Genomic DNA, 22,701 nt, shown 5'->3' on the forward strand with positions numbered 1-22,701 from the left:
TTTGTGGAAATTTGAAATATTTCATTTTGATTCTTTTGAACTATGGGAAAACCCACTTCCTTAACTGGAAGATGACTTTAACATGTTTAGACTGGTCAGACCTGCAACTGGAACAAAATACAATAGCACCAAATGTAGTACGCTTATGTGAAATAAAAGCATTCAGATAGGATTGAATTTATATAATTACAGATAGATTATTATACATTGTTATACATTATTATATTGTATTATAGTAAGTGACGCAAGTTGAGGTGGAGCTAATATGATTCTGCAAAGTGAAATAATTGTAGTGGAGGCTCTTATAATTTAATATCCCTGTGGGGCAGGTTAGAGACAGTATAAACGGAATCACAAATCAGCAATGAATAAAACAACAAGAAATACAGAAAAATATGCAAATAAACAAGCTGATGCCACATCACTGTTGAAATCATCGCTTATCACTGAAACCACCTTGAGAAAGATGACAAAATGAGAAGAAAGGAGAAATGTTTACAGCCCTGTCTCATCCACAGCTGGTAACAAACCCTTTTTGCAGTGGTGGAAGTATTCAAATCTTTTACCTTATTGAAAGTACAGATCCAAAATTTTGCTCTAGTGATAGTCCATCACTATTACTGTCAAAATTAGGATTATTGATGTTGTTGATGCATTAACATGTAACAGCATTTTAAACTTGTAGTTGGTCATAGTATTGCCAATTTCATTGGGTAAATTCATCTACAATAATACCTCATATTTTATTAGCTGATCATATGTTTTGCATGTTAAAAGTAACCACTAACTACAACTGTCAAATAAATGTGGTGTAAGAATTATAACATTGCCTCTGAAATGCATAAGTATGGTGAATCAGAAAATGGAATTGCTCAAGTAAATGTGAAATTCAGCTTCAGTACACTAGTTGAATAAATTTACTTTCCGGCTCTGGCGTATGTTTAAACGTGAGATAAAAGATCTCTAATACCAGTTACTGTTGCTACTTCTGGTAGGAAAAACCTGGGCCAGGATGGGGCTGTATTATGGTGCAGGAAGTTCAATACATTTTTCTTTGAGCCTTAATAGACTAATTTATATACCGACTCTACTGTGGTGGAAAGTACATTTACTCAAATAATGTACTGAGGAACCGTTTTGAAGTATTTATTTCCATTTTATACTGCTTCACCTGCCCACAGCACTACATTTCAGGAGGAAACTTACTTTTTATGGACAATATTTTTACAGAACTAATGCAGGTCATTCATTTCTATATTTATAATGTCTGGATAACGCTGACTTGATATTTGTGCCCTTGCTTCCTCTGCAGTGTGACGCAGCAGTGCCCTCTGCTGTTAGAGTAGGATATTATGTCAGAAACGTCACGCTGCCAGCGCTCTTTTCCCATTGGCCGCTTTCGGCCATGTGACCATAACAGAATCATGGCGGCCGCAGCTGCTGTCCGGTCGAGCATGGGGCTGACTTTGAGACTTTCTCGAGTTATACCGGACTGTAGCACATGTCCCCTGTACAGGATACAGAACTGTGTGAACAGCGTGGCTAATCTACAGAGGATGGGTTCCTATGATAGCTTCCGCACGATAAACAGACATTTGCAGACGAGTATAGGTGAGTGGTGCAGCTTGCTAACACTTTTAGCCCTAATCAGAGGCTGGTTATAATCTCGGCATTATTTCTTTATGGTTAGTCTGAATAAGAGATAATAAGTCATCTATTTCTGCCAGAATGTAAATTACAGGTGCTACCAAAGTTTGGTTCGCAGGTGGTTAGAAGAAGATCAATAGTTATTGAAGTCGAAAATCCGCTCAATAACACTTGTGTAACTTCACCATTCCCAGATGAGGTGGTGAAACTTTGTGCAACAAGTCAGACATCCTCTTTATTCTTAGCGGTAAGGGGGGGGGGGCTGATCTTACCATATCAATGCCCTGATGACGGTGCTTCTATTCCCCAAAGGTCTTTACCAGAATGAGGAGGGCAGCGCCAATGCAGAGGACCCCGAGGATGTGTAAGTTTACTTTTTATTGGCTTTTTATTGTGAATCGGTGCGATGTTGTCGTTTACTATAAATTAATGCGCGCATCATACTTTTAGTCAAAACTGTACCACTACAACAACTACTCTTTAACACTGAAACTGCAAAGTTCAAGTCAGTGAAGGCAACATTTGATCTTCAGGGAAAGATAGTTAAAAATTTTGCTTAGTCATGTTAGGCTTGCATTTTTTTTTATCCACACTGACACACATCCTGAGCTCGGATTGAACCAGTGGTGAAATTTAATCTAACAAAGTTGGTATTGATGGATGGTAGACATTTGTTGTGCAAAATTTGATAAAACATTTTGTGGCTGCTGTGGTTCAGAAGGTGGAGCCGGTCATACATTAATTGCATGGTTGGTGGTTTGATCTGCACCTCCTCCTGTCCTCAAATGTGAAATTGAACTACCTGAACTACCATTGTTCTCCACTGGGTCCTGCTAAAGATGAAAAATCTTATGAAGGGCAGTCCATTTACAACATACTAATAATAATTCAGTGCACATAATTTCAAAAAAATCCACCCTGATAAATGTTGGGTTCTGTAAAGACCGTTCATGGTCAGATGATTTTGGAGGCATGAGTAAAAATCTAAACTTTTACCCAGCAGCTTTCTGGATGCACTAGAACACAATTCACACTGCTGGACATTTTTGCCGCCTCCTCTCCCACGGGTGCAGCAGGAAACCGCTTGTTTGGCCTGACACTTAACCACAACAGCACCATGTATACATTAGTTAGGTATTTGCAGCACTGATTAGTACCAGCTGGACAGAAATTAAATGTAGGCAATGGAAAAAGGTTTGCAGTCTTGAATTTAGACTTCTCAAGAAGTTGTATCAGATCAGAGTAAACAGTCCCATCACATACAATAAAATGCTCACACACCAACAAAAAACTTGAGACGCAACAAAGGAAAAACTGATATATTTCTTTATCATTGACTTATTACATATACAAAGCATGAAAATGTGTGGAAATATTTTTGTCATAGAACCTTTGTGTGTGACTTTTTTCTCACATTTTTAACATGATTGAGACAAACAAACTCAAATGTATAATTGTTGATAAAGCCAAATTATTTTTAAACCTCATGTTGATCTTGATCTGTTTGGATTAAAGTCCCAAGTTATTTAGAACACTTTCAAGAGGGATCTCTTCTTTGCTGTGTAGGGTGAATGTGGTGTATGTAGATCGATCTGGCCAGAGGATCCCAGTCAAGGCCAAAGTGGGAGATAATGCTATGTATTTGGCTCACAAGCATGGAATTGACCTGGAAGGTCAGTGTTTACACAGTTAAAGCTCTCTCTTAAATATTGGTGCATGGTTTGAAGACAGTTATTGCTAATTGTCTCTGTCTTAAATATATGTCTATGTTTTATTTAGGAGCCTGTGAGGCATCGTTGGCCTGCTCAACATGTCATGTCTATGTGAACGCTGACTATTTTGACAAACTGCCTGAACCTCTTGAGCGGTAGGTCTGCTACTGATGACATCTTCTTTAACCACAACATTTAAATTTCAACAAATGCTTGTGATGGGGTGAAAGCAAGATCACCGTGAATATTGACAGATTTGTTGGTTGTTAGGGAGGATGACATGCTGGACATGGCTGCCATGCTTCAGGAGAACTCCCGGCTGGGATGCCAGATCATTCTCACTCCAGAGCTGGATGGCATTGAGCTTACCTTGCCCAAAGTCACCAGGAACTTCTATGTTGATGGTCATGTTCCCAAACCTCACTGAGAAGTGGTATAAATGGTAAAGAGGGGGGCTGGAGAAAAATGAGAGGGTGTTGCTGTGAGCTAGACACCACGTGTGCTGGTTGAGTGAGGGGGCGACCATGAAGAGATGCACGGCTAGCATAGTAAAGTCCGTAGCAACTCCCAAGATGTTTTGCTGACTGAAAAATTCCACAGATAACCAATGACATGACAGGCCTGCAGATGAGATCACGCATAGACAGACACTGTGGTTCTCACTGAAGGTGAAATTAATGGTTACATCCCATAAAAAACTGTGATGGTTTAATTGATAATGTATTTATTTATGTGGAGTGTTCTCAGGCCAGAATTAAGACACCATTCAATCTCACAACTGTTCTTTGTTAAAACAGAAGGGGTTTTAAGAGACATTTCAAGAGTGTCATACATTGCAGAGCAATTTTTAACAAAGTCCATCTTTGTGCCGTTGAATGGAACATTCCTTGTTACAGCTCATATACGCACAAGTATCACAAGATGATGTTCTTACTCTTTTCGGCCAGTCCATCATTTTCACCCTGATTCACTAGTCAGATATTATATGCAGAGCATTTACTTTCATTTTTATGTACCAAGTTCATTTGTAGGTGTTGCGATGACTTATCATTAAGAACCAGCTGACTATAGTTAGCCCATGTCATAAACCTCAAAATAGTTTTCTTCTGCGTGGTACTGAAGCCAGATATAGAAGAAGCCATACAGTATATTATAATGGTTATCTGAAAGGCAGAAGTCACCTGAAGTTTAAGGGTGGTCTCTTAACAAATCATATTTCAGACTGTTGAAACTTGCATTATATTCACACGTTGAACATTTCAAAAGATATTCAGGTGAATCGATCCTTTTCACAGCAGATGTTTTGAGTTGTCAAAGCACAGGTGGAATTAATAACTTTAATGATGGCTGCATTCCATTTAGGTGAGTCAGTCCCAGGGTTCTGATATTGTGCATTCTCACTCACTGACATGGTTTTACTGGGTCACTTTATGGAATGGAACCATCGTTTGTCATTTTTTACACCTACACTTTTTGTGCCTTGACAAGTCAGTGTCTGCTGCCAAGATGGTCTATTTTGTTTTAAATGTCTAATAGAAAATGCATGTTAAAGCACTTCCTGTCTGGTGCCAGTGATTATGGCTTAATTAGGTGATCTGGTTCAGGTGTGCTTGGATCCAGATCAGGATGGAGGTGGAGATGAGTCAGTTTTGAAGCTGCTGGGCTTCAGTTACCATGGAATTAGCTTACCACATCTACTCTTCACTTGTTAAGTCAACTGTACTTGTCCAACTTACGCACAAATGTAAGTGAATTGTGAATATTATGTCTTAGAAAATACAAATATTTAAAGTTGTGCAATAAAATCAGTTTTTAAAAGCATTTTGGTACACTGCCCTCATTACCCAGCAAACACTTACTATAAACACTCAAAGAAGACACATTTAACTCATTGATTTATCTAAACTTATATAAGCAATGCTAGTTCATTGCATGAGCAGCAGGTGGCAACTGTGGGAAAATCTCCACCTTTACCCAGCAAATATCTTATTTTAAAAAAATAAATAAAAAAAAAAGCCAAATGTGTCGTTGCAAAAAGCGTTTTGCTGCAGCGACTATCAAGCGAAACTGGAGCCTTGCGTGGGCAACTCTTTTATGCCCGAACAGGTGTAATCTAGCAAACCAGGAACACCCGTGCAACTTCTCTTGGTCCAAAACACGAATCAGTCATAGCAACCAGCTCCATCAGTTTGAGTCACCAGTTCCTGGCACACTTCATCTTTTAGCTGATGATTGAGTCGAAGATCTAAGGTGAGCATCAACAATAGTGTACGGCGATGGGTGGTTAACTGAGTCGACTTTCCTTGTTGAATTTGATTTTGACCATATTTTTAACTGTTCATCCTTAGGCCTAAAATGATAGACGCGTTAGCCGTAGAGGCCATGACAGGTCAGAACAGACAAATAAAGATCGACAAATTTGATGTGTGAATATGAAGAGAGGGCCCATATATAATGGGCGAGTGTTGAAGGATCACGAGATCACAGCTAATGAATCAAACTATGCGATCGCTGAATGTACAACTGTATATTTCAGAGTGCCCATAGAGTAGGCCCTTAATACATTAAATCAAATGTGTTGGTAAAAACGTAAACCGACTTGCATATGTACCTACTATTAGAGTGACCATCTCTCTCTTTTGAGATGCCCAAAGCATTTCCGATAAAGTCAGCCCACTGATGCAAATATGAGAGAATAAAGGTGGAGGACATTTTCAGATAGTGTGAATGTAGGAACGCGATTTTAACATAAGTCACTTTTAAACACGTTTATATTAATACTGATTACCACTGTGTCAATACCACTGCTACCTGCCTCTGCGCTCGCGACAGTCAAACTCGAGACACCCGCGAAAAACTTGGACATTCTAGAACGCCAAGAGCTACATTTGTGCTCAAGAACACATTTAAACTTCACCGAAGCTTCGAAGTTTTGTCACATTTCCGGTGAGTTAAATAAGTTACATTTGAAAAAAATCTTAAAACCGGCGGCTTCATGCCTTGCGCATTTTCATGGAAAATGACAGCTCGGCCTTGTTAAGCTTTTAAATAACAAAAACAAAACTGAACCAGACGATTCCCGTTAGCCTATGTATGCTATAAAAATACGGGCCTGGTCTTTCAAGGGTACAATACGTTTTAAGAAAAATATCCCAAACTCAGTTCATGTGGTCAACAGCTTAACATCACTACTGTAACTGTTGTCCACAGTCCACAAAACTGTTTAACACTGCAGTAGCCCCATATTATCTACTGTCAATGCGGTATTGCATACATGAGTAGCTGCTGTAGCTCACCACAGGAGCTGCCAATGTTTGAAATCCCATTTAGCCCCTAAAAGTAATGGTTTCCAACCCTTTAGTTGTGTTAAGTTGAAGCAATGTCCACTTTCCATCTATTGTCACAGTGTGTCTATGTGGTGTGATCAGTTAAACTAAAGCGTAGTTCATTTCACAAACATTCAATAGCCTAAAGATGTATAACGATACAATGTTTTACAAGAAAAAAAAAAACAGATTACAGAAAGGTCTGAAAAATAAATATCATTTTGTGTAGCAAGCTTTTGACTGACTTATTCGTTACCTTGGCAATGGTCTCACTACTCCCTCAGGGGGGGCTCTGACCCCAAAGCTTAGAAACTGCAGATTTAAAGACTGTTTGTGTTTATTCATGATACAGAAACTACCTCAACATGAGCACAGGACAAAAGACACAAGCTGCCTTCATCCAAGGAAGCCAGAGCACAGCGGATCAAGAGTCTTCCCACTCTGCACTCTTCTACCTTTTCCAAGAAGTTTCCAGGCTAGCATCTCCTGTTCACAACAGTTTTCTTGACACAAATTCACCCTCCAAATGGCTTAATGAGACGTCTAAGCGGGATAATTTCATTGTTAGAAATGAGGAAGACAATGCACATTTATTTCAATCCTTTAATAATTCCTGTCAGCACAGTTTGTCTAACAAGTTGCCTTATAATCAGGTGAACAAAGTGAAGGAGGAAAGTCATAGCAGCAACATAACAACTTTGGCTGAGTCACATTACGAATGTAACAGCCCCTGGAAAGTGCTGAGTCTGATCAACCTGCAGTGTGAGAGGCTCCTGCATCGAAGAGATGTAGAAGAGTCAGACCCAGGTTCAGGATCATCCACCGCAAAATTAGGCCATCTAACAGCCAAGTCAACGACTGCTGCAGCAGATGTTAAAGAGCAGGGAGTTAGAAGTGACAGTGTAAATGTTGAATACACTTTAAGGCCATCTCTTCTTATCTGTAAGAGACAAGAAATCACAGCCTCTGTCAGTCATGTGGAGGATATAAGAGGGGTGTGCAGCGTGGGAGCCAGTTATTATAAACCACAGTCCTGTGTGAAAGAATCCAAAGTGGGTTGTAGTGTTCAACCACAGAGCACGGAAAAAACAGAAACTGTTATACCAGCGCTACTGGAGGAAAGCACAACAGCATCTTCTCAACCTCAACACGGGGACAAAAGGGAGGTGAAATTCAGTGTGAGCAGACTACTGGAGTGGAACCAGGAGTGTAAGAAGGATTGTTTCTTAACTGAACAGGATTTTTTGAACATACCCTTGTCTGAAAATGCCTTGGCACAAGCACATATTCCCAATGCATCACTTAATAGTCAACTGACTTTTAATTCGAATGAAGATACAAGTGTAGCTCTATCAAAGTCAGCACTAACACTAGACCACAACGCAAATATTGCTTTGTCTACAGAGCCCCCATGTGATACCCAGCTGCCACCTCTGAGCGCCATCCTGCCTTCTTCACAATCAGCATCACTCTTCTTTAGTGCTACAGAGGGGTGTTTCTCACTGCCAAAAAAAGATAAAATCCCAGGATCTAAAGCAGAATGTATACATGCTTCCATAGAGGAAAAATCACCCGCAGCTGAACAACTGAAATCCTCAAGCTATAATGTGCTAGCTACAACTTTAAAACCAGAGCTCAGGCCAGTGCAAAGGGAGGAACTTTCTCTTGCATCTTCCCAGCAGTGGAGAACCAAGACTCCAAGAAAACAACCTCATCCCAGCCGGAGTGTTGACATCCAAGACCCAGATTTCCAGGGAGTGACATTCAGCATGGGCACAGAGCTGGATGACAGTAGGGAACAGTGTCGCCTCCTCATAACTTCAAAGTACAGGTACTGGCAGATGTATTACATTTTTGCGTGGGAATTTAGAAGATGGTAATGTCAACTTAAATTACATTCTCACAATTTGTTGGTGTTTGCTGCATGTTTACTCACCACAGCAAGGAGCTCTGCAAGAGTGTAAGAAAACCGAGGCTGAGGACACGAACATCCCAGAAATCCCTTAAAACTAGCAGCTCAGATGAAGAGAGTGACCCAACAACTACTGTCTCCAGTGAGTAACATTGAGTACCTGCACTGCTCAATGAAACTATGTTGACCTTACTACAGGCTCTCCAAACAGCAATGTCGAGTCCTACAATTTAAAAAAATAATCTTAAAACAACTACCTAATGAATAAAACACGTATGAATCATGTTAAGTCAAGTTAATCTTACTTATAGTGTCCAAAATCACAAAGTTTTACAGTCTGTGTAACACAAAGAGAGAAAAGTGAAAAGGAAAAAACTGTAATGAGTCTAATAATTTTAAAGAGTTTTGGGCACATGTTCAAATGTAAATGCTACAATGTAATGTGATTAAAATTGAATAAAGAGCAGCATTGCTCTTTAATTGAAATAAGAGTCATGTGGATTATGTAGTTGTAAAAAATACCCATTTTCTCCACTAGGGAGTGCCGTTGCATCAAAATATGCACGTCAGCATCATCACTGATGACAGGTGTTACACATTAGATAAATATTTTGGGAAATTGCTGTGTAAACAGCCTAAGACCATAATGGGTATCATGGGAACTAGCCTCTAGGCCAAGTAGTAAATGCAGAGAAAAGGAAGTAGAAATGGAATATAAATGCAAACATGTAATTTTACTGTCAGCCGTGCAGCCAGTTGCTGCATTTCTAGTAGCAGGAGTATTAGCATTTAATTGAAGTCGTCTCAAATTTGTTGCAGTGATTAACATCTGTTCTCCCCATCACATTTTAAGTCACAAACCTTTAAAAATTTGAAGTTTGCATAACTTATCTTATCTCTACCCCTCAGACACCAGAAACTAAGACTCTTAACTGACACTGTCAAGATATACAACCTTATTCTGCTATGTTTGTGACTAACTAAAAAATGCACCATTCTTTCTTTCTTTCCAATCAGGTCAAAATTACTGTAACACTAACTGTATGTGTTTTTCTTTCTGTTCCATCAGAGGATAAAGTCTGTGCATCATGCTGCACCAGGAAGACCCCCATGTGGAGAGATGCAGAGGACGGGACCCCACTCTGTAATGCTTGTGGGATAAGGTAGCTTATATTAACACTATTAATACTACTGGCTATTAAATCTTTTAAAAACACATACATGAAGTTTAAGTTACCATAAGATTTTAACTTTAAAACATACCCACATAATTTGTCTATATCAGACTGCACACTGACACAATAATGCTGCTTTTGGCTCATTGCTTGCCTTGGTTTGCATTTGTGCAGAGGTGAACTTCTTGTAGATATTTAGGTGTCACAGACAGGTTGCAGTAAATTCATTTGCTGCCTGTTTTTCACCACACAGAAACTTCTTATTGCGTGAGATGCATGCTACATCTTTGCATCAGTTAATCTGAGGATATGAAACACTCACAGTGTTATTATGTTTAATGGCTTATGTTTTATCTTTCACAACTTGCTGCAGCAGATATAAACATGAATTTGCCTCTGAAAAGAGGAATGATGATGTGCTGGATCGGTGTTACGGTGATCCTAGATTGCTAATCCTTAACTGGGACATTTCGAATATAGATTTCATAGATAAATAGCAGCATTCATCGTGATTCTTGAACATTAAATATTTGAAAAGAAAGGACTTAAATCACCCCTGTATTTTTTTAATAAGGTATAAGAAGTACAGAGTGCGCTGTGTCAACTGCTGGCATATCCCTAGGAAAGAGGGCAACTCCAACTCATGCTGCCTCAAGTGTGGAAACTTGGTGAGGCTGACCTCAGCTCAGCGGAAACACACTGCTTAGCGAACATACAATACATAGAGCAAAGGTTTTTATGTCCACATGTGTCAGAGCTGTGCACACACACTTGCACTCACCAATTCCAGACTATACACTCTGTGCTCCTGTCATTCTTAGTCCTCTTCATTTCACTACAGCTGTGAATGCAAAAATGAGGACCAGCACCAGCCTCTTGAATTTTACTTGACTCAGGGTATTTAAATTAATTTCACTGTTACCATGTTGGACTTCAGGCAAGAGAACTCATTCGCTTTAGCTCTATGGTTGCTCTCAAGGTGCTGTATGCATCACAAGAAAACATAAACAGGTAAAAAAGCTAAAAGACAGAAGAAGAAAAAAGTAAATAAAAATGGTGATGTCTGAAAACGTTCTGTACTTATATCTTTACTGCACTGATCCTATTTGTGCTACCTAACCTGTATCTAGCACATGAAACAGAGTTTATACAGTTGATTTGTTTGTTTTTCCTCTATCTACACAGAGGGATATACTGAGCACACAGACACAGTTTGTAGCAGAGCTGAGAATCATTTGGGACAAATGAATGGGATACTGTAGTGCTACTATAAGGACTAGACCCATTCAGTGGAAAGTTTAGTAATAACTGTTGACGGTTTTCATCTAAATAGCTTCAGTGTTGCTTGTGTATAATGGTCAGCAGTACCCAACAGCTGCAATAGAAAGTTATTTCTGTACAGGACCAAAAACTGCAACCTGAGCTTAGTGTTATGTTCACTGTTATTAACTGCAAAACAATTTACTTCTCTTGACCTGACAGCTAGACTGTCTGCAAAGTTCAGTAGACATATATTTAGTTACACAAGTTAAATTAAGTTATTTATTTTTGTTGTCTTTGTCATCATTTCTAATTGTGGTTGTTTTGGGGGGAGATTGATTTTCTCAGTGTTTATTTGGGTTGTTGCTGGTTAAATGGTGCACTGATTTCCTTAAGATTGCTGTTTTCTGTGAAGGGAAAAGCTTTTGTGTGAGCTTGCATGGGGTTTTGGTCTGTATTAAAGTCTGTATGAAACATGCAGTTTGTTCCATGGCTCTTTCATGTGTGTAGCTACAGAAGTAGGGCCTAGACTCAGTATAAATACCCTTGCAATGATTATAAAATAGTATAATAGTTTCAGAGGGGTACGTATATCACATTAAACTATAGTGAGAGTTACAGGGAAGAATTGTTCATTAAGGAGACTTCCCACAGTTTTCTCAGCCCACCCTGCAGCTCTGGCCTGTGTGCCAAGTGGGTGGCCTCACACGGACTGATACAGTGCAGCTATTATTTCAAAATGGATTACGTCTTCTTCTTAGGTAAGACAGCCAGAGAGAGAGAGAGAGAGAGAGAGAGAGAGAAAGTTGCCTCTCGCCATGAGCGACATGAGCCACACCATCCAGCAAAGAGGAACACGGAAGGAAATGAGCGTTGTGTAAGCCAAGAACATAGAGAAACAAGCTCAATAAAATTAATATGCTTGTTTCGTTTTTACATTAAACATTTCAGTCCAAAACAATTTCAGCTGCTGGGGTCATTTCAACATCTACTTTAAACCATAACAAACCGTGATAGAACGTAAGTGCATTTACTCAAGTACTGAACTTCAGTTCAGTTTTGCCACTATACTTCTACTCCACTACATTTCAGGCACTAATGTTTCACTTTTTACTCAACTACATTTATTTGACAGCTTTAGTTACGTAGTGGATAAAACATTTTATCACCTTTATTAATTGCTACAGATTAAACTGCCCAGTTGTATATAAAGAAATTAAAGATGGCTCCACATTAAATACATCATAAAAAGCTGCTCACAGGTTTATGCTTCAGTGATAATAATCCAATAATATAGTATATTATTAGAAACAGACTGTTGAGAGACCATTTTGCTTAATATACTTTTATTTTGCTTTTGTGATTTTACTTGCATAAGCTTTTGAATGCAGGACCTATATTCTTACAGTGTGGTTATTCTTGAATAAGGAATCTGAAAACTACTTCCACCACTTATAATCAATACACACTGCGAATAAATACAAAAAGTACTTGTAAGTACAACAGGCTTATAAATCTAGATGAAAAAATAAGATATAAAACTTAATTTCGTCATAGTGATAACGTGTCTGTTGAAATGAGTAATAATCGCGATCATATCCTCAGAAGCATCAGTTAATGTTCTCTGTCATACAGGACATTTCATAATCAGGACCTTCAGTCGCAGCTGCTCTAGGCTTGTATATGTGGTTGTTTTGACGGAGCCAGATTTTGCAGGAGGAGGAGGAGAAAGTTTAGAGTGGGAGGCTAAAAAGTCGCAGATGCAGTCAGATGCGCAACTTTTTGTGAATGAAAACGGAGAAGCGGGTTTGCGCCTGCTCTGTCCCAGACAGGCGCTTACGTCGCCGCCGGACACTGAGTGACCATGACCTTGGACTGCTTACTCATGGAAGAGACGGACATAGACGTGGAGGGACAGACAGACGGCTGTAGTGAAGATGTGAGGAGCACATATTTGTCACTGTTAGATAAGACGAATTCAGACTTGGAGCAAACTTCATCCTTCGCTCCTGAAGTGCGGGAGGTGGGAGACCTCGCTGTCCGGCTGCAGGATGGTCCAGGCAAGAGAACCGCCTCGGTGAAGCCTCCGTACTCGTACATCGCTCTTATCACCATGGCCATCCTCCAGAGCCCGAAAAAGAGACTGACCCTCAGTGAGATATGTGACTTTATCAGCCAGCGCTTTGTGTATTATCGGGAGAAGTTCCCTGCGTGGCAAAACTCAATCCGTCACAACTTGTCTCTAAATGACTGCTTTGTCAAAATGCCCCGGGAGCCTGGGAATCCCGGGAAGGGAAATTATTGGACCTTGGATCCCATGTCGGCTGATATGTTTGAAAACGGGAGTTTTCTTCGGCGGAGGAAACGCTTCAAGAGGCAACATTTTTATTTGGAAACGCTGAAGGACTCCAGGGCGCAGGAGCGCAGCCTGATGCCTGTTTGTCCTCTCCTCGGAGCGCACAGGATGGCCCCGTGTCTTCAGGGTCCTGATGTGTGCTGCGATCTGGGCTCAGGAAGCCGTTTAAGTTCCCACACTAGTTCCGACATCCCACCTGTACGCAGCATCATACCTGCGCTCTCCTCGCTCCTCTCCAAGAATTTTCCCTCTTGTTTAACCTTTGAACATTTCGACCCGGGTCGCTGCGTCGTTGTCCCCCCTTTGGCTCCAAACTCCTCGTTCATGCCCCCGGTGTCGCTGCACGGAATGATAGGCCTACCCAGGTATCCTGTTCTTCAGCTGTCCAATTTTCCTACCGGGGTCATTAAAATTTCGTCTAATTTAATTTAATTTAATGCAATGATGCTCCTGCATGTCTTTAACCCATGGAGAAATGAGTGGAATCGTATTCCCTTCATCCACAGAATAAACTCATGGTACTTTATATTAAATAGTAGCCTACAGATTTTAGTGATAGCCCATGCTTGCAAACGGGCCAGTATTTTTTTTAGCAATGTGTTTGCTTGAAGCATATGTTTTTGAATAACTGACATTTTACAGCTCTTAAAATGTTTTGAATAAAAAGTGATTGAATTTGCACCGTGTCTGTGCAATTTGAATTAAATGTCACAGGGTTTACCATTATAGAAACTAATAATGTAGGCTTTAACCTGTATAATTAGCTACTTTTTGACATTATGATTGCTTGATTTTTTTTTTGTTTTTTTGTTTTTTTGTGCAAACTCAAGCGGAGCAGAATGAGAATCATACAATACAAATTAGGGTCCACTATTATATATTCCTAATATAATTCGATATAGCTAATAATAATAATGATAATAATAATAATACAAGAAATAAAAAGTAGGCTACCCAGTGTGCTGATATGTTAGAGTTAGATCCACCAACAATGCAAATGTCCAGCTAAGGCTACTGTTGAATTTATCCAATAGACCTATACAGATTTGCACAAACGAATATGCACTCGGCTGATTTTAAGAGAGGAATAGAAATTGTTCAAATGTGACGACATCGCTTGGATTTTATTTTGCCGTGGATGATTGATCTGTTTTGTTATAAGTTCTTAGTAAGCGCAAGAGATCACAAAAAGATCTGATCATGCATGGGGGCAACTATTCTTTCCCTCCCTTGTGTATTGATTATTATTGGGTGTGTGTGTGTGATTTCTTCCACATCATGTTTGAAGGAGGTCCCGCTTTATTCAGAACAGGCCTCCATGTTACAACACGCGCTGGTCTGCAGTCTCTGTTGCTTAAATAAGTAGCACATGGCATCAAAACATATCAAACACATCTGGTCATCTGGCCTGGAGGTGTTATTACAAGTTAAAACTATGGCACTGGATTTCCTCGGATGTAGGCCTACTTTGTGCTGTGTTTTGTCAGGTGGAAACAGAGAGCGTGTGTGGAGGAGGATTTGAGATCCTTAGGTAAACACACCGCAACTAGAAACTACACATCAATTTGATATAACTACTACAACTATATAACTATATAGATATAGAGTAATGACTTGAATGATCAAAAGATCATTTTCATTATGCAGAATGGCATCTTTCAGAGTGATGCATTTATGTATATTATCACTATTTTAATGTTGTACCTTCAAGTGGAGTTTACCTGTCAGATGCATCAAGTGTTTTTTAATGCAAAATGCTAATAGTAATTTGTGAAGTACAGACACCATACCAGTGAAAGTCAAAAAAGTGCAACTTTTATAATTTATTAAAAGTTTGTTTCTGTGTGCAGGTGTAAGAAATACATTTTTTAATTTTAGATTGTTAAACATGCAGAGTGTGAAAGCGAATGGAAAATAAACTTAAACAATGACAATATTATTGACTAAAAAAGCAGTATAAGATATAAAAATAATTCCGCAGTAATGATTGTTTACCTGCTTTGCTGCAGAGTGTTCTCTTGTCAAGCCCACATTCCTCAAAAGTGGTGAAGAAACCCTCTTCTATTTTAGGTTTAAAATTTGAACTTTTATTCAAAAGTCCTTGAATTTTTAGAACATGCGAAGGTGCAAGGGCATTTATTTCAGTCCAAGTTCAAGTTAAACACATTTTTGCAGCATGTTTTTACAGTTAGCAAAATACAGTCAGTTTTACAACAAGTTTGCTATGGAGGTGGGAACATTTTTTTTATTTGCCAGTGTCCTATGGATAAAAGTAACTACAGTGCAAATAAAAAAAATCTTTTGGCATATGTGGAAGAAATCTCTCCCAGGATTTAACTGCTGAAGGTGTGATGTGGTTCAGAGCAGATCTTCTGCCATCTGCAAACAGTTGCCTTCCACCTAAATAACCCCACAGGGAACAGTTTGCTTTTCCTGGCACGCTTAGTCATATTTTACTTTTATTCAATTACAACACACACATATGCTCACAGTCCTGTTCCCTTCTTTGAGGAAAAATCTCCATGTGTCTCCATGGAGTGTGGCCCATTAAAGTTAGTTAGTGAAGTGAGAGCCACAGCCCCTGAGACGAGCTGTAGCTTGAGTCCTGTGACAGGAAGCATGACGGAATACTGATAACTTGGATTTTTATAGCGACTTTCAAGGTACCCAAGTCTGCTTTATAGGGAAAGAATCACGACATAAATTTAAAAAAACAAATAAATGAAAACAAGACGAGACAGAATAGGGATGGCAGAGATTGTAGGAGATGAGGCAGCTAGGTGAACAGGTGGGTTTTCAGCAGTTTTTTGAAAATGTCCAGAGATGAGGCTGTGCGGATCTCTTCAGTTCCAGAGGGTGGGGGCTGCCACACTGAATGCTCTGTCACCGAAAGATCGCAGGCTGGTGAAAGGGGTGGAGAGTAGACCAGAGTCCGAGGACCGTAGGTTTCGGGGGGGGGGGCTATAGGGATGGAGGAGGTCAGACAGGTACTGGGGTGCGAGACCATGGAGGGATTTGTAGGTGAGGGAGAGGATTGTGTACTGGATGCGGGCTTTGACCGGAAGCCAGTGAAGTTGGATGAGGGTGAGGGTGATGGGCTGCCAGGGCTTGGTGCGGGTGAGAATCCTGGCAGCTGAGTTCTGGACATACTGGAACCTGTCCAGGATTTTGCTGGGAACCCCGAGCAGGACTCAATTGCAGTAGTCCAGACGGGTGGTGACGAAGGCGTGGATGAGGGTCTCTGCGACAGAGTCAGAGAGTGATGGCCGGAGTCGAGAGATGTTTTTGAGGTGGAAGAAAGCAGATTCGGTGATGGGCTTGAAGTGTATATATGAAAAATGGGGGACCCCTCTCAAATCCTGGATGACAGAGGCATACAGCAAAGCCACTCATGAGCTCATTAGTTATCCAAATGTCCGTACAGAAAGAGAAAGACTTGGAAAGAATGGCTTAGTATGGAAGCCTATTTTGACCAGTAAAAGAAAAAAAAAAGATTAATCTTTAGTCATAATGAAAATAAAATTTCATCTTATATATCATAATTTCAATTTAGAAAATTAATTTTAATAAATTTTTTTTTTTATTAACCCAGAGAATTTAAAAAAAAAATTGCTGCTAACTTTTTATTAGTTTTTTTCTTCTCCTTGTGGAAATGGGCTTCCAGACTAAAGACAAAGAAAGTGAGTGTAACAATATGAAACAAAAAATCCACAATGCCGATAGGTAATGGCAGAGGACTATAGGTGAAGCGGACAACCCAGTTTATTCCCATAGGAAACTTTTCATCCAAACAGGCATGATCAGAAATGCTCAAAGGATCATGGGCCCTCTTACAGCGCTAGTGGATGTGTGACCGGGACAAACGTGTCTGCTTATAGTCAGGGCATGACAGCAATAGCAGAAATTGAGAGGAATGCAACTATAATCTTATTTTCTCCAAATTTGTTCAACCTCCAAACAAGCGGACACTGAGAAGCAAAGAGCCCGAGACATGACGTAGTTTAACTCACTTAAAACATTGGACAGTTTGTCTTGGTGTGTTTCTGTGTTTTGTTCAGTTTTGCATGTGTGTTCACTTTAGCTACCCATCTCCCAGAAAACTAGTTTATTGGTCAACATACGACACAGGCAGATTCACAGTTGGACTTTGAGAAGAAGAAAGTCACGCCTGGAGAAGCGTACCAGGAGCATATATCTGGACCTCTACAGGCTCATTTGTATTGTACTTGTACTTGTACCACCTGCTTAACATGACCTACAGGTCCATTTCACCCAAATTAGAAAAAACCTACTGTATCCTATGGCATCTGGTCATAGATATGATAAATGGATAATCCACTCAGGATCAGTACTATTTTCTAACATGCACAAAATGACAATACCAACACACTGATATTCAGCAGGTACAATGGTACTATGTTCACAAACTTTATTATTAGCATGTTAGCATGCTAAAGTATAGCTGAAGCTGATGGAGATGTCATTGGTCATAAACCAGAGTGCTGGACAAACTGAATTTTGCAGTGTGCAGTTTGGGGCGTGCTCGCTGTGGGTGGTGTCAAATGCACTGCCCTTCTCGTCTCCTTCAAGTTCATTTGGTTCATGTCAAGGCCAGAAAAAGGTGCTATGCATTCATGAACACCACATCCAAGAAGTGGAAGATTGGCCCTTTTGTTCTGTCTTGCGTGCGTATGTTGCAATCCACCCACCTATATGGCTGTTGTAGAAAGAAAACGCAAAAGGTCGAGAAATTTGAATAACTGAGGATTCTTTCTTGCTCTATACTCTGGTTCCTGCAAACTCACAAGTGAATATTTGATACCAGCAGCTGAAGAACTTAAGAGGAAAGAGAAAATCCACAACAACAGCTCTTATAATTCCATTCATTCGCCACATTTATTTTAGTCTTTACATTTCATAAACACAAACTCTTTGTATATATGGCAGCTCTTTAGAATGTCAGTAGAGTATCATGCATACTTTTCATGGTTATTAGAGGTGAGATCAAAATAAAAATGTAAATGTAAGCAACTTCAAGTTAACTGTATTTTCACATGGCTGTTAATGATTTTAAAGGATAGAGCATGCAAATATAACTTAGCAACTTAACACAACACTTAATATATTCATCAGCTGTAAATAGGATGTAAGTGCAGTATTATTATTTGTATTGAACGGCAGGTTACTTTGACGTCTCATGTGTGGAAGTTAGAATGTAACGACAGAGAAAGGCATCATGTCAGTTACTCTCCAATGCCATGCTTGATGTCCTTGTAGCTAACAACCACAGAGGCTATCTGCTCAAGTTCTGTCTTCTTCCCACACTCGACAAGAAATGCAAACCAACCATCATCAATGTAAGCCAGGTCTGAGTAACCACTGGGTCCATGGTTAATGACCCAGGGTTTGCTCCATGCATTTGGATCCTGTGGGGATTTGTTCAGATACACTCCTAAATCAATCCTTCTGGACTTATGGCTTGGGTGAGTGAAGAGCAGCCACTTGTTCTTATTCTGGCTTTGGTCACTCTCTGTAATTGGACCTTCACTTTGAGCTGGAAAGGAGACCACACTTCCCTGACAGCCTCTACCTGTTTCAACAAGCGTGGCAGGGCCGCTCAGCTTGGCAAATTCATGCCCATCAAGTTCACTGACAGCTTCCACTCGATAACCTCCATGACTACGGGCATTGCAGTAGATGAAGCTTTTGTCTACTTCATCAAAAAACTCTGCCATTCCACATTCAATTGATTTTGTTTGGAGCATTTTGCCAAACTGCCAATTTTTACCAGAATCATCACTGTACAGGGCGAGTGCATAAGGAGCATCGTTCTTAGCATAACCATAAACTGGAACAATCAATCTACCCCCCTTCATTTGAAGACCATGGCCTGGACCAACAGCCAGCGTGGCCCAGTTCTTAATTTCGTCCAGTGTGTCTGTCAAATCTGTCGCCTTGCTCCAACTTTGTCCAAGATCCTTACTTGTGATGTAACACAGACGAGCCTTGTTGGTGTTATTTCTTATCTGCCACCACTCTTCGACATTGCCTTCAACACAGATGAAAAACAGGAAGATTGTTTTGCTCTTCTCCTCATACACTGGGCAGGGGTTCATAGTACGGTGTCCATCACGTTGTGCCTCTTCCACTGTCTTGAGCTCTGACCACTAGGAAAGATGTTTTATTGAGAGGTGTGTGAACAAAACAGCAGTTTTGATAAGAGTTGAAAGTAATACTATATATTCACATGTAACCTAATTCAGCCATGAAACAATTGCTGTGGATGTTTACCTCAATTGTCTTCACATCAGGGGATTCCTCCTTCAGCTTTCCTGTTTTCATGACCAGCGCTTTTGCACTGGAATCAGCTGCAGCCTTCCGCAGCTCTGCAAAGGCCAGAAGAGTTTCACTTTCTCTTTCATAGAAAAGAGCAGGGATCCTATACACGCATTTATGACAAGATTTAAAGACAGTTTGTTGTAATTTCAGTGGTTGGGCGTCCGTTAGAGTGACTTTGCTCATGGCTGGTGTCCGTGTACACAGAGCGCTCCCCAGACAGCAGGTGACTCCGAGTCTGTGTTCCGTCTTAAAACGATCTCCTTTCCCAAATAGTGACTCATGTCCGCGGGAGCGCGCATTGCCAGTTAAAGCTGTACCGCCCAGTTTTTTTTACCGTAATGCTGCATGTCTACCGCTGCTTTCATCTGGATCAAACAGTCATAACCTGCCAATACACACAAATATATGTCCGTGGCAATAGAAAAGTATGTCTCAGTGAAACTTTAACTTTTCTTTTAACTGAATAATCACTATTGTGGCCAAAGAAGTGTTTGCAGTTTATAATCAGGCATACTCGGTTATAGGCAAAAGCTATATTATTTCCGATTTTTATATGTGTTTAGTATGTCTAATATTCTTGATATTTGGAAACTATTCTGTAATTAACATGATTTACAGGTGGGACATATGCATTATATATATATATATATATAAGTATCCTTATGACTGCATTATTGACCTGCTCTGAGCGTAATGCATAATCAATCCAGTTCTTTTTACCAGTTAAATAAACTTAAGGCATAATACAACCTTTCAAAGGCATTTATTCATTTTCAAAAAAGTGATTGCAGCTCCGATCTTGTGACTGTTTATGCCTCAAAATGGCTTGCTTTCATTCATGGGGGTTACATTTCTAAAGATTATAGCTCACCCAGTCCTTTTTATCTGTTGAAATACATTGGCCAATAGTTACATGCATTTCCACTTGCCACTGAGTGATTGTAGCTCCTATGTGACACAAAGGATGTTTTTAGCTCAAAAAATAACATGACTACATTCATGGTGGTTATATTTGACTATAGCTCACCCAGTCCTTTTACTTGTTGAAATACCCTTTTAAAGGGCCATTACAACCAATATTTTTGCCCCTTTTCACTTGCCAAAAAGTTATTGCAGCATCTGCATTGTCAGGCATTGTCACTGAAAGAATGTTTCTGCCTCAAAACAACTTGATTTCACCCACAAGGGTTATATTTGACAGACTATAGCTATACAGGCCCTTTACCAGTTCAAATACCCTTAAAGGTTCAATACAACCCTTAACAGTTTTGCATTTGCCAAAAATTGATTACTGCATCTACCCTGTGACTGAAAGGTTGTTTCTGCCTCAAAAAGAACTTGAGCTAAAAAAAAAATGAGACAATGAATATTGAATAATTAATATTTTCAGCCATCCATCAAACCAACTTACTTTCCTCATAACCATAAAGATAATAAAACTTTATGTGTCCTCTTACTTGTCACAGAGGACGTATGCACACTGTACCACCCTACAGGTACATGTTTGAAAGCACTGTTGTGTTGCATCCTACAGACATATTTTTCATATGTGCAAAACAATTTATTTTAATAACACAGGGTCAGTACAATATGATGATAAAAACAACATAGGTAGGCTCTGCATTATATTGGCATTCTTTGCAAACAAATGTTTTCTTTTTGCTGTTGTACGGCCTCTTGGTGCAGCTCCTGCAGTATCACTGTGGGCAAATGTCCACAGTCAAACTGAATCAGATAAAAAAGGAAACCAAAAAATAACAGTGAAATGGTTATACAATGGTAATAGTAATCGTTGCAAATGACTCACAAAGCAGGAGCATCCTTTTTACCCTGAGAAGGACATGTAAAACATAAGCAGTTACTCAGTGAGTGTCAACATCCTGCTCCCCGCGACACTAACAGAGGTCAAAGAGAAGAATGATCAATTTTGGAAAAATTATAGGCTTATGACCAAGCTTAACTATATTTGATCCACTTACCTCGACATAACCTGTCATCATCCCCTTCAGCCGAATTCCTATATCCAGGGACACACTGAAATGTGTCATGACATGTGTCTGATTATTCAAATGAGGAAGGTGATGTGGGCATAGTGTTTGGAAATGGCAACACAGTTTTCTGGAAGCAGAGCCACAGAGTGTTTATTATTGTGCTGCTGTGAAAAACGTCCTCTGTCAGGTCTAGCTCTGCTTCTTAGGGCATGTTTTCAGTTTTTTTTATTTTTATCAAATCTTGTCTTTTTATGCACTTCCTGTTTTATTTTGACTTCACTAACTCTCCCTCTCATTTCAGCTTCACTTCCTGCCCTCGTGTGTTTCCTGCTGCTGTATTCCCTGCCCTAATGTGCTGCACTTTTGTCTCAATTTCTCCCCTCTCCTAGTGTATTTAGTCTGCATTCTCCCTTCCCCTTTGGCCAGTTTGTCTTTGTTCCTTTGCGATAAGAGTTCCAGCCTTATTTCCTAGTGTTTAGCCTTATACAGCTTTTGCTCGGTTATGACCTCGCCTCAGCCTTCTCCTTTTGGACCTGTCTGCCTTGTGTTTTTTGTTCATCCGTGTACCGACCTTTTGCTAAGTAAATTGATTTTGATTTTTGGAAACCCCCATCTGTGTTCCAAGTCAAGCGTTTGAGTTTTCATTTCAGAAAATGGTTGTATTTTTGAAACAGCAGTATCATTGTGTGTAGTTCTAAAGGGAATGGACCAATGTGTTTTGTTGTGGAGGACTTGTTGGTCTAGTCGTATGAGGTTTTGTTGGATTTTGCTGAGAGTTGGGACACATGTGGAGTTTCACCACAGAAGTAAAAATACATTATTTTCTCACTATACATACTTGTCATGGTTAATATCCTCAACAGTTTCAAAGAGGAAGTCAGAGCAGTAGTTCAACTTGACCTGATGGTCCTTTGACGTCTGCAGTGAAATGATGCATCAGTCAGTGGTGGCTCACTTCACTGCAGAACAGCAACAGATCCTTT

At 39.9% G+C, this 22,701-nt stretch overlaps 4 protein-coding genes across 4 annotated transcripts; 3 read left to right on the forward strand and 1 right to left on the reverse strand.

Annotated features, from left to right (window-relative positions):
- Positions 1–1,423: 1,423 nt before the first annotated feature.
- fdx1l (ferredoxin 1 like) lies at positions 1,424–5,174 on the forward strand. The gene is made up of 5 exons (XM_022766873.1): positions 1,424–1,611; positions 1,960–2,011; positions 3,214–3,320; positions 3,427–3,514; positions 3,630–5,174. The coding sequence occupies exons 1-5, from the start codon at positions 1,425–1,427 to the stop codon at positions 3,784–3,786; spliced, it is 591 nt and encodes a 196-aa protein (XP_022622594.1). The 5' UTR covers position 1,424; the 3' UTR covers positions 3,787–5,174.
- A 540-nt stretch (positions 5,175–5,714) lies between these two features.
- Positions 5,715–10,660, forward strand: zglp1 (zinc finger, GATA-like protein 1). The gene is made up of 5 exons (XM_022766858.1): positions 5,715–5,748; positions 8,246–8,516; positions 8,627–8,739; positions 9,667–9,760; positions 10,347–10,660. Exons 1-5 carry the CDS (start codon positions 5,715–5,717, stop codon positions 10,477–10,479), a joined length of 645 nt encoding a protein of 214 aa, XP_022622579.1. The 3' UTR covers positions 10,480–10,660.
- A 2,221-nt stretch (positions 10,661–12,881) lies between these two features.
- On the forward strand, positions 12,882–13,820 carry LOC111237686 (forkhead box protein D1-like). The gene has a single exon (XM_022766882.1). The coding sequence runs from the start codon at positions 12,897–12,899 to the stop codon at positions 13,818–13,820; it is 924 nt and encodes a 307-aa protein (XP_022622603.1). The 5' UTR covers positions 12,882–12,896.
- A 4,451-nt stretch (positions 13,821–18,271) lies between these two features.
- Positions 18,272–19,983, reverse strand: LOC111237692 (sialidase-4-like). The gene is made up of 2 exons (XM_022766889.1): positions 19,680–19,983; positions 18,272–19,555 (listed from the first exon to the last, which is right to left on the reverse strand). The coding sequence occupies exons 1-2, from the start codon at positions 19,908–19,910 to the stop codon at positions 18,632–18,634; spliced, it is 1,155 nt and encodes a 384-aa protein (XP_022622610.1). The 5' UTR covers positions 19,911–19,983; the 3' UTR covers positions 18,272–18,631.
- Between the last annotated feature and the right edge of the window lie 2,718 nt (positions 19,984–22,701).

This window comes from Seriola dumerili, unplaced genomic scaffold (assembly GCF_002260705.1).
Source record: "Seriola dumerili isolate Sdu_G_001 unplaced genomic scaffold, Sdu_1.0 BDQW01001087.1, whole genome shotgun sequence".
In the NCBI taxonomy this organism is placed as follows: Eukaryota; Metazoa; Chordata; class Actinopteri; order Carangiformes; family Carangidae; genus Seriola; species Seriola dumerili.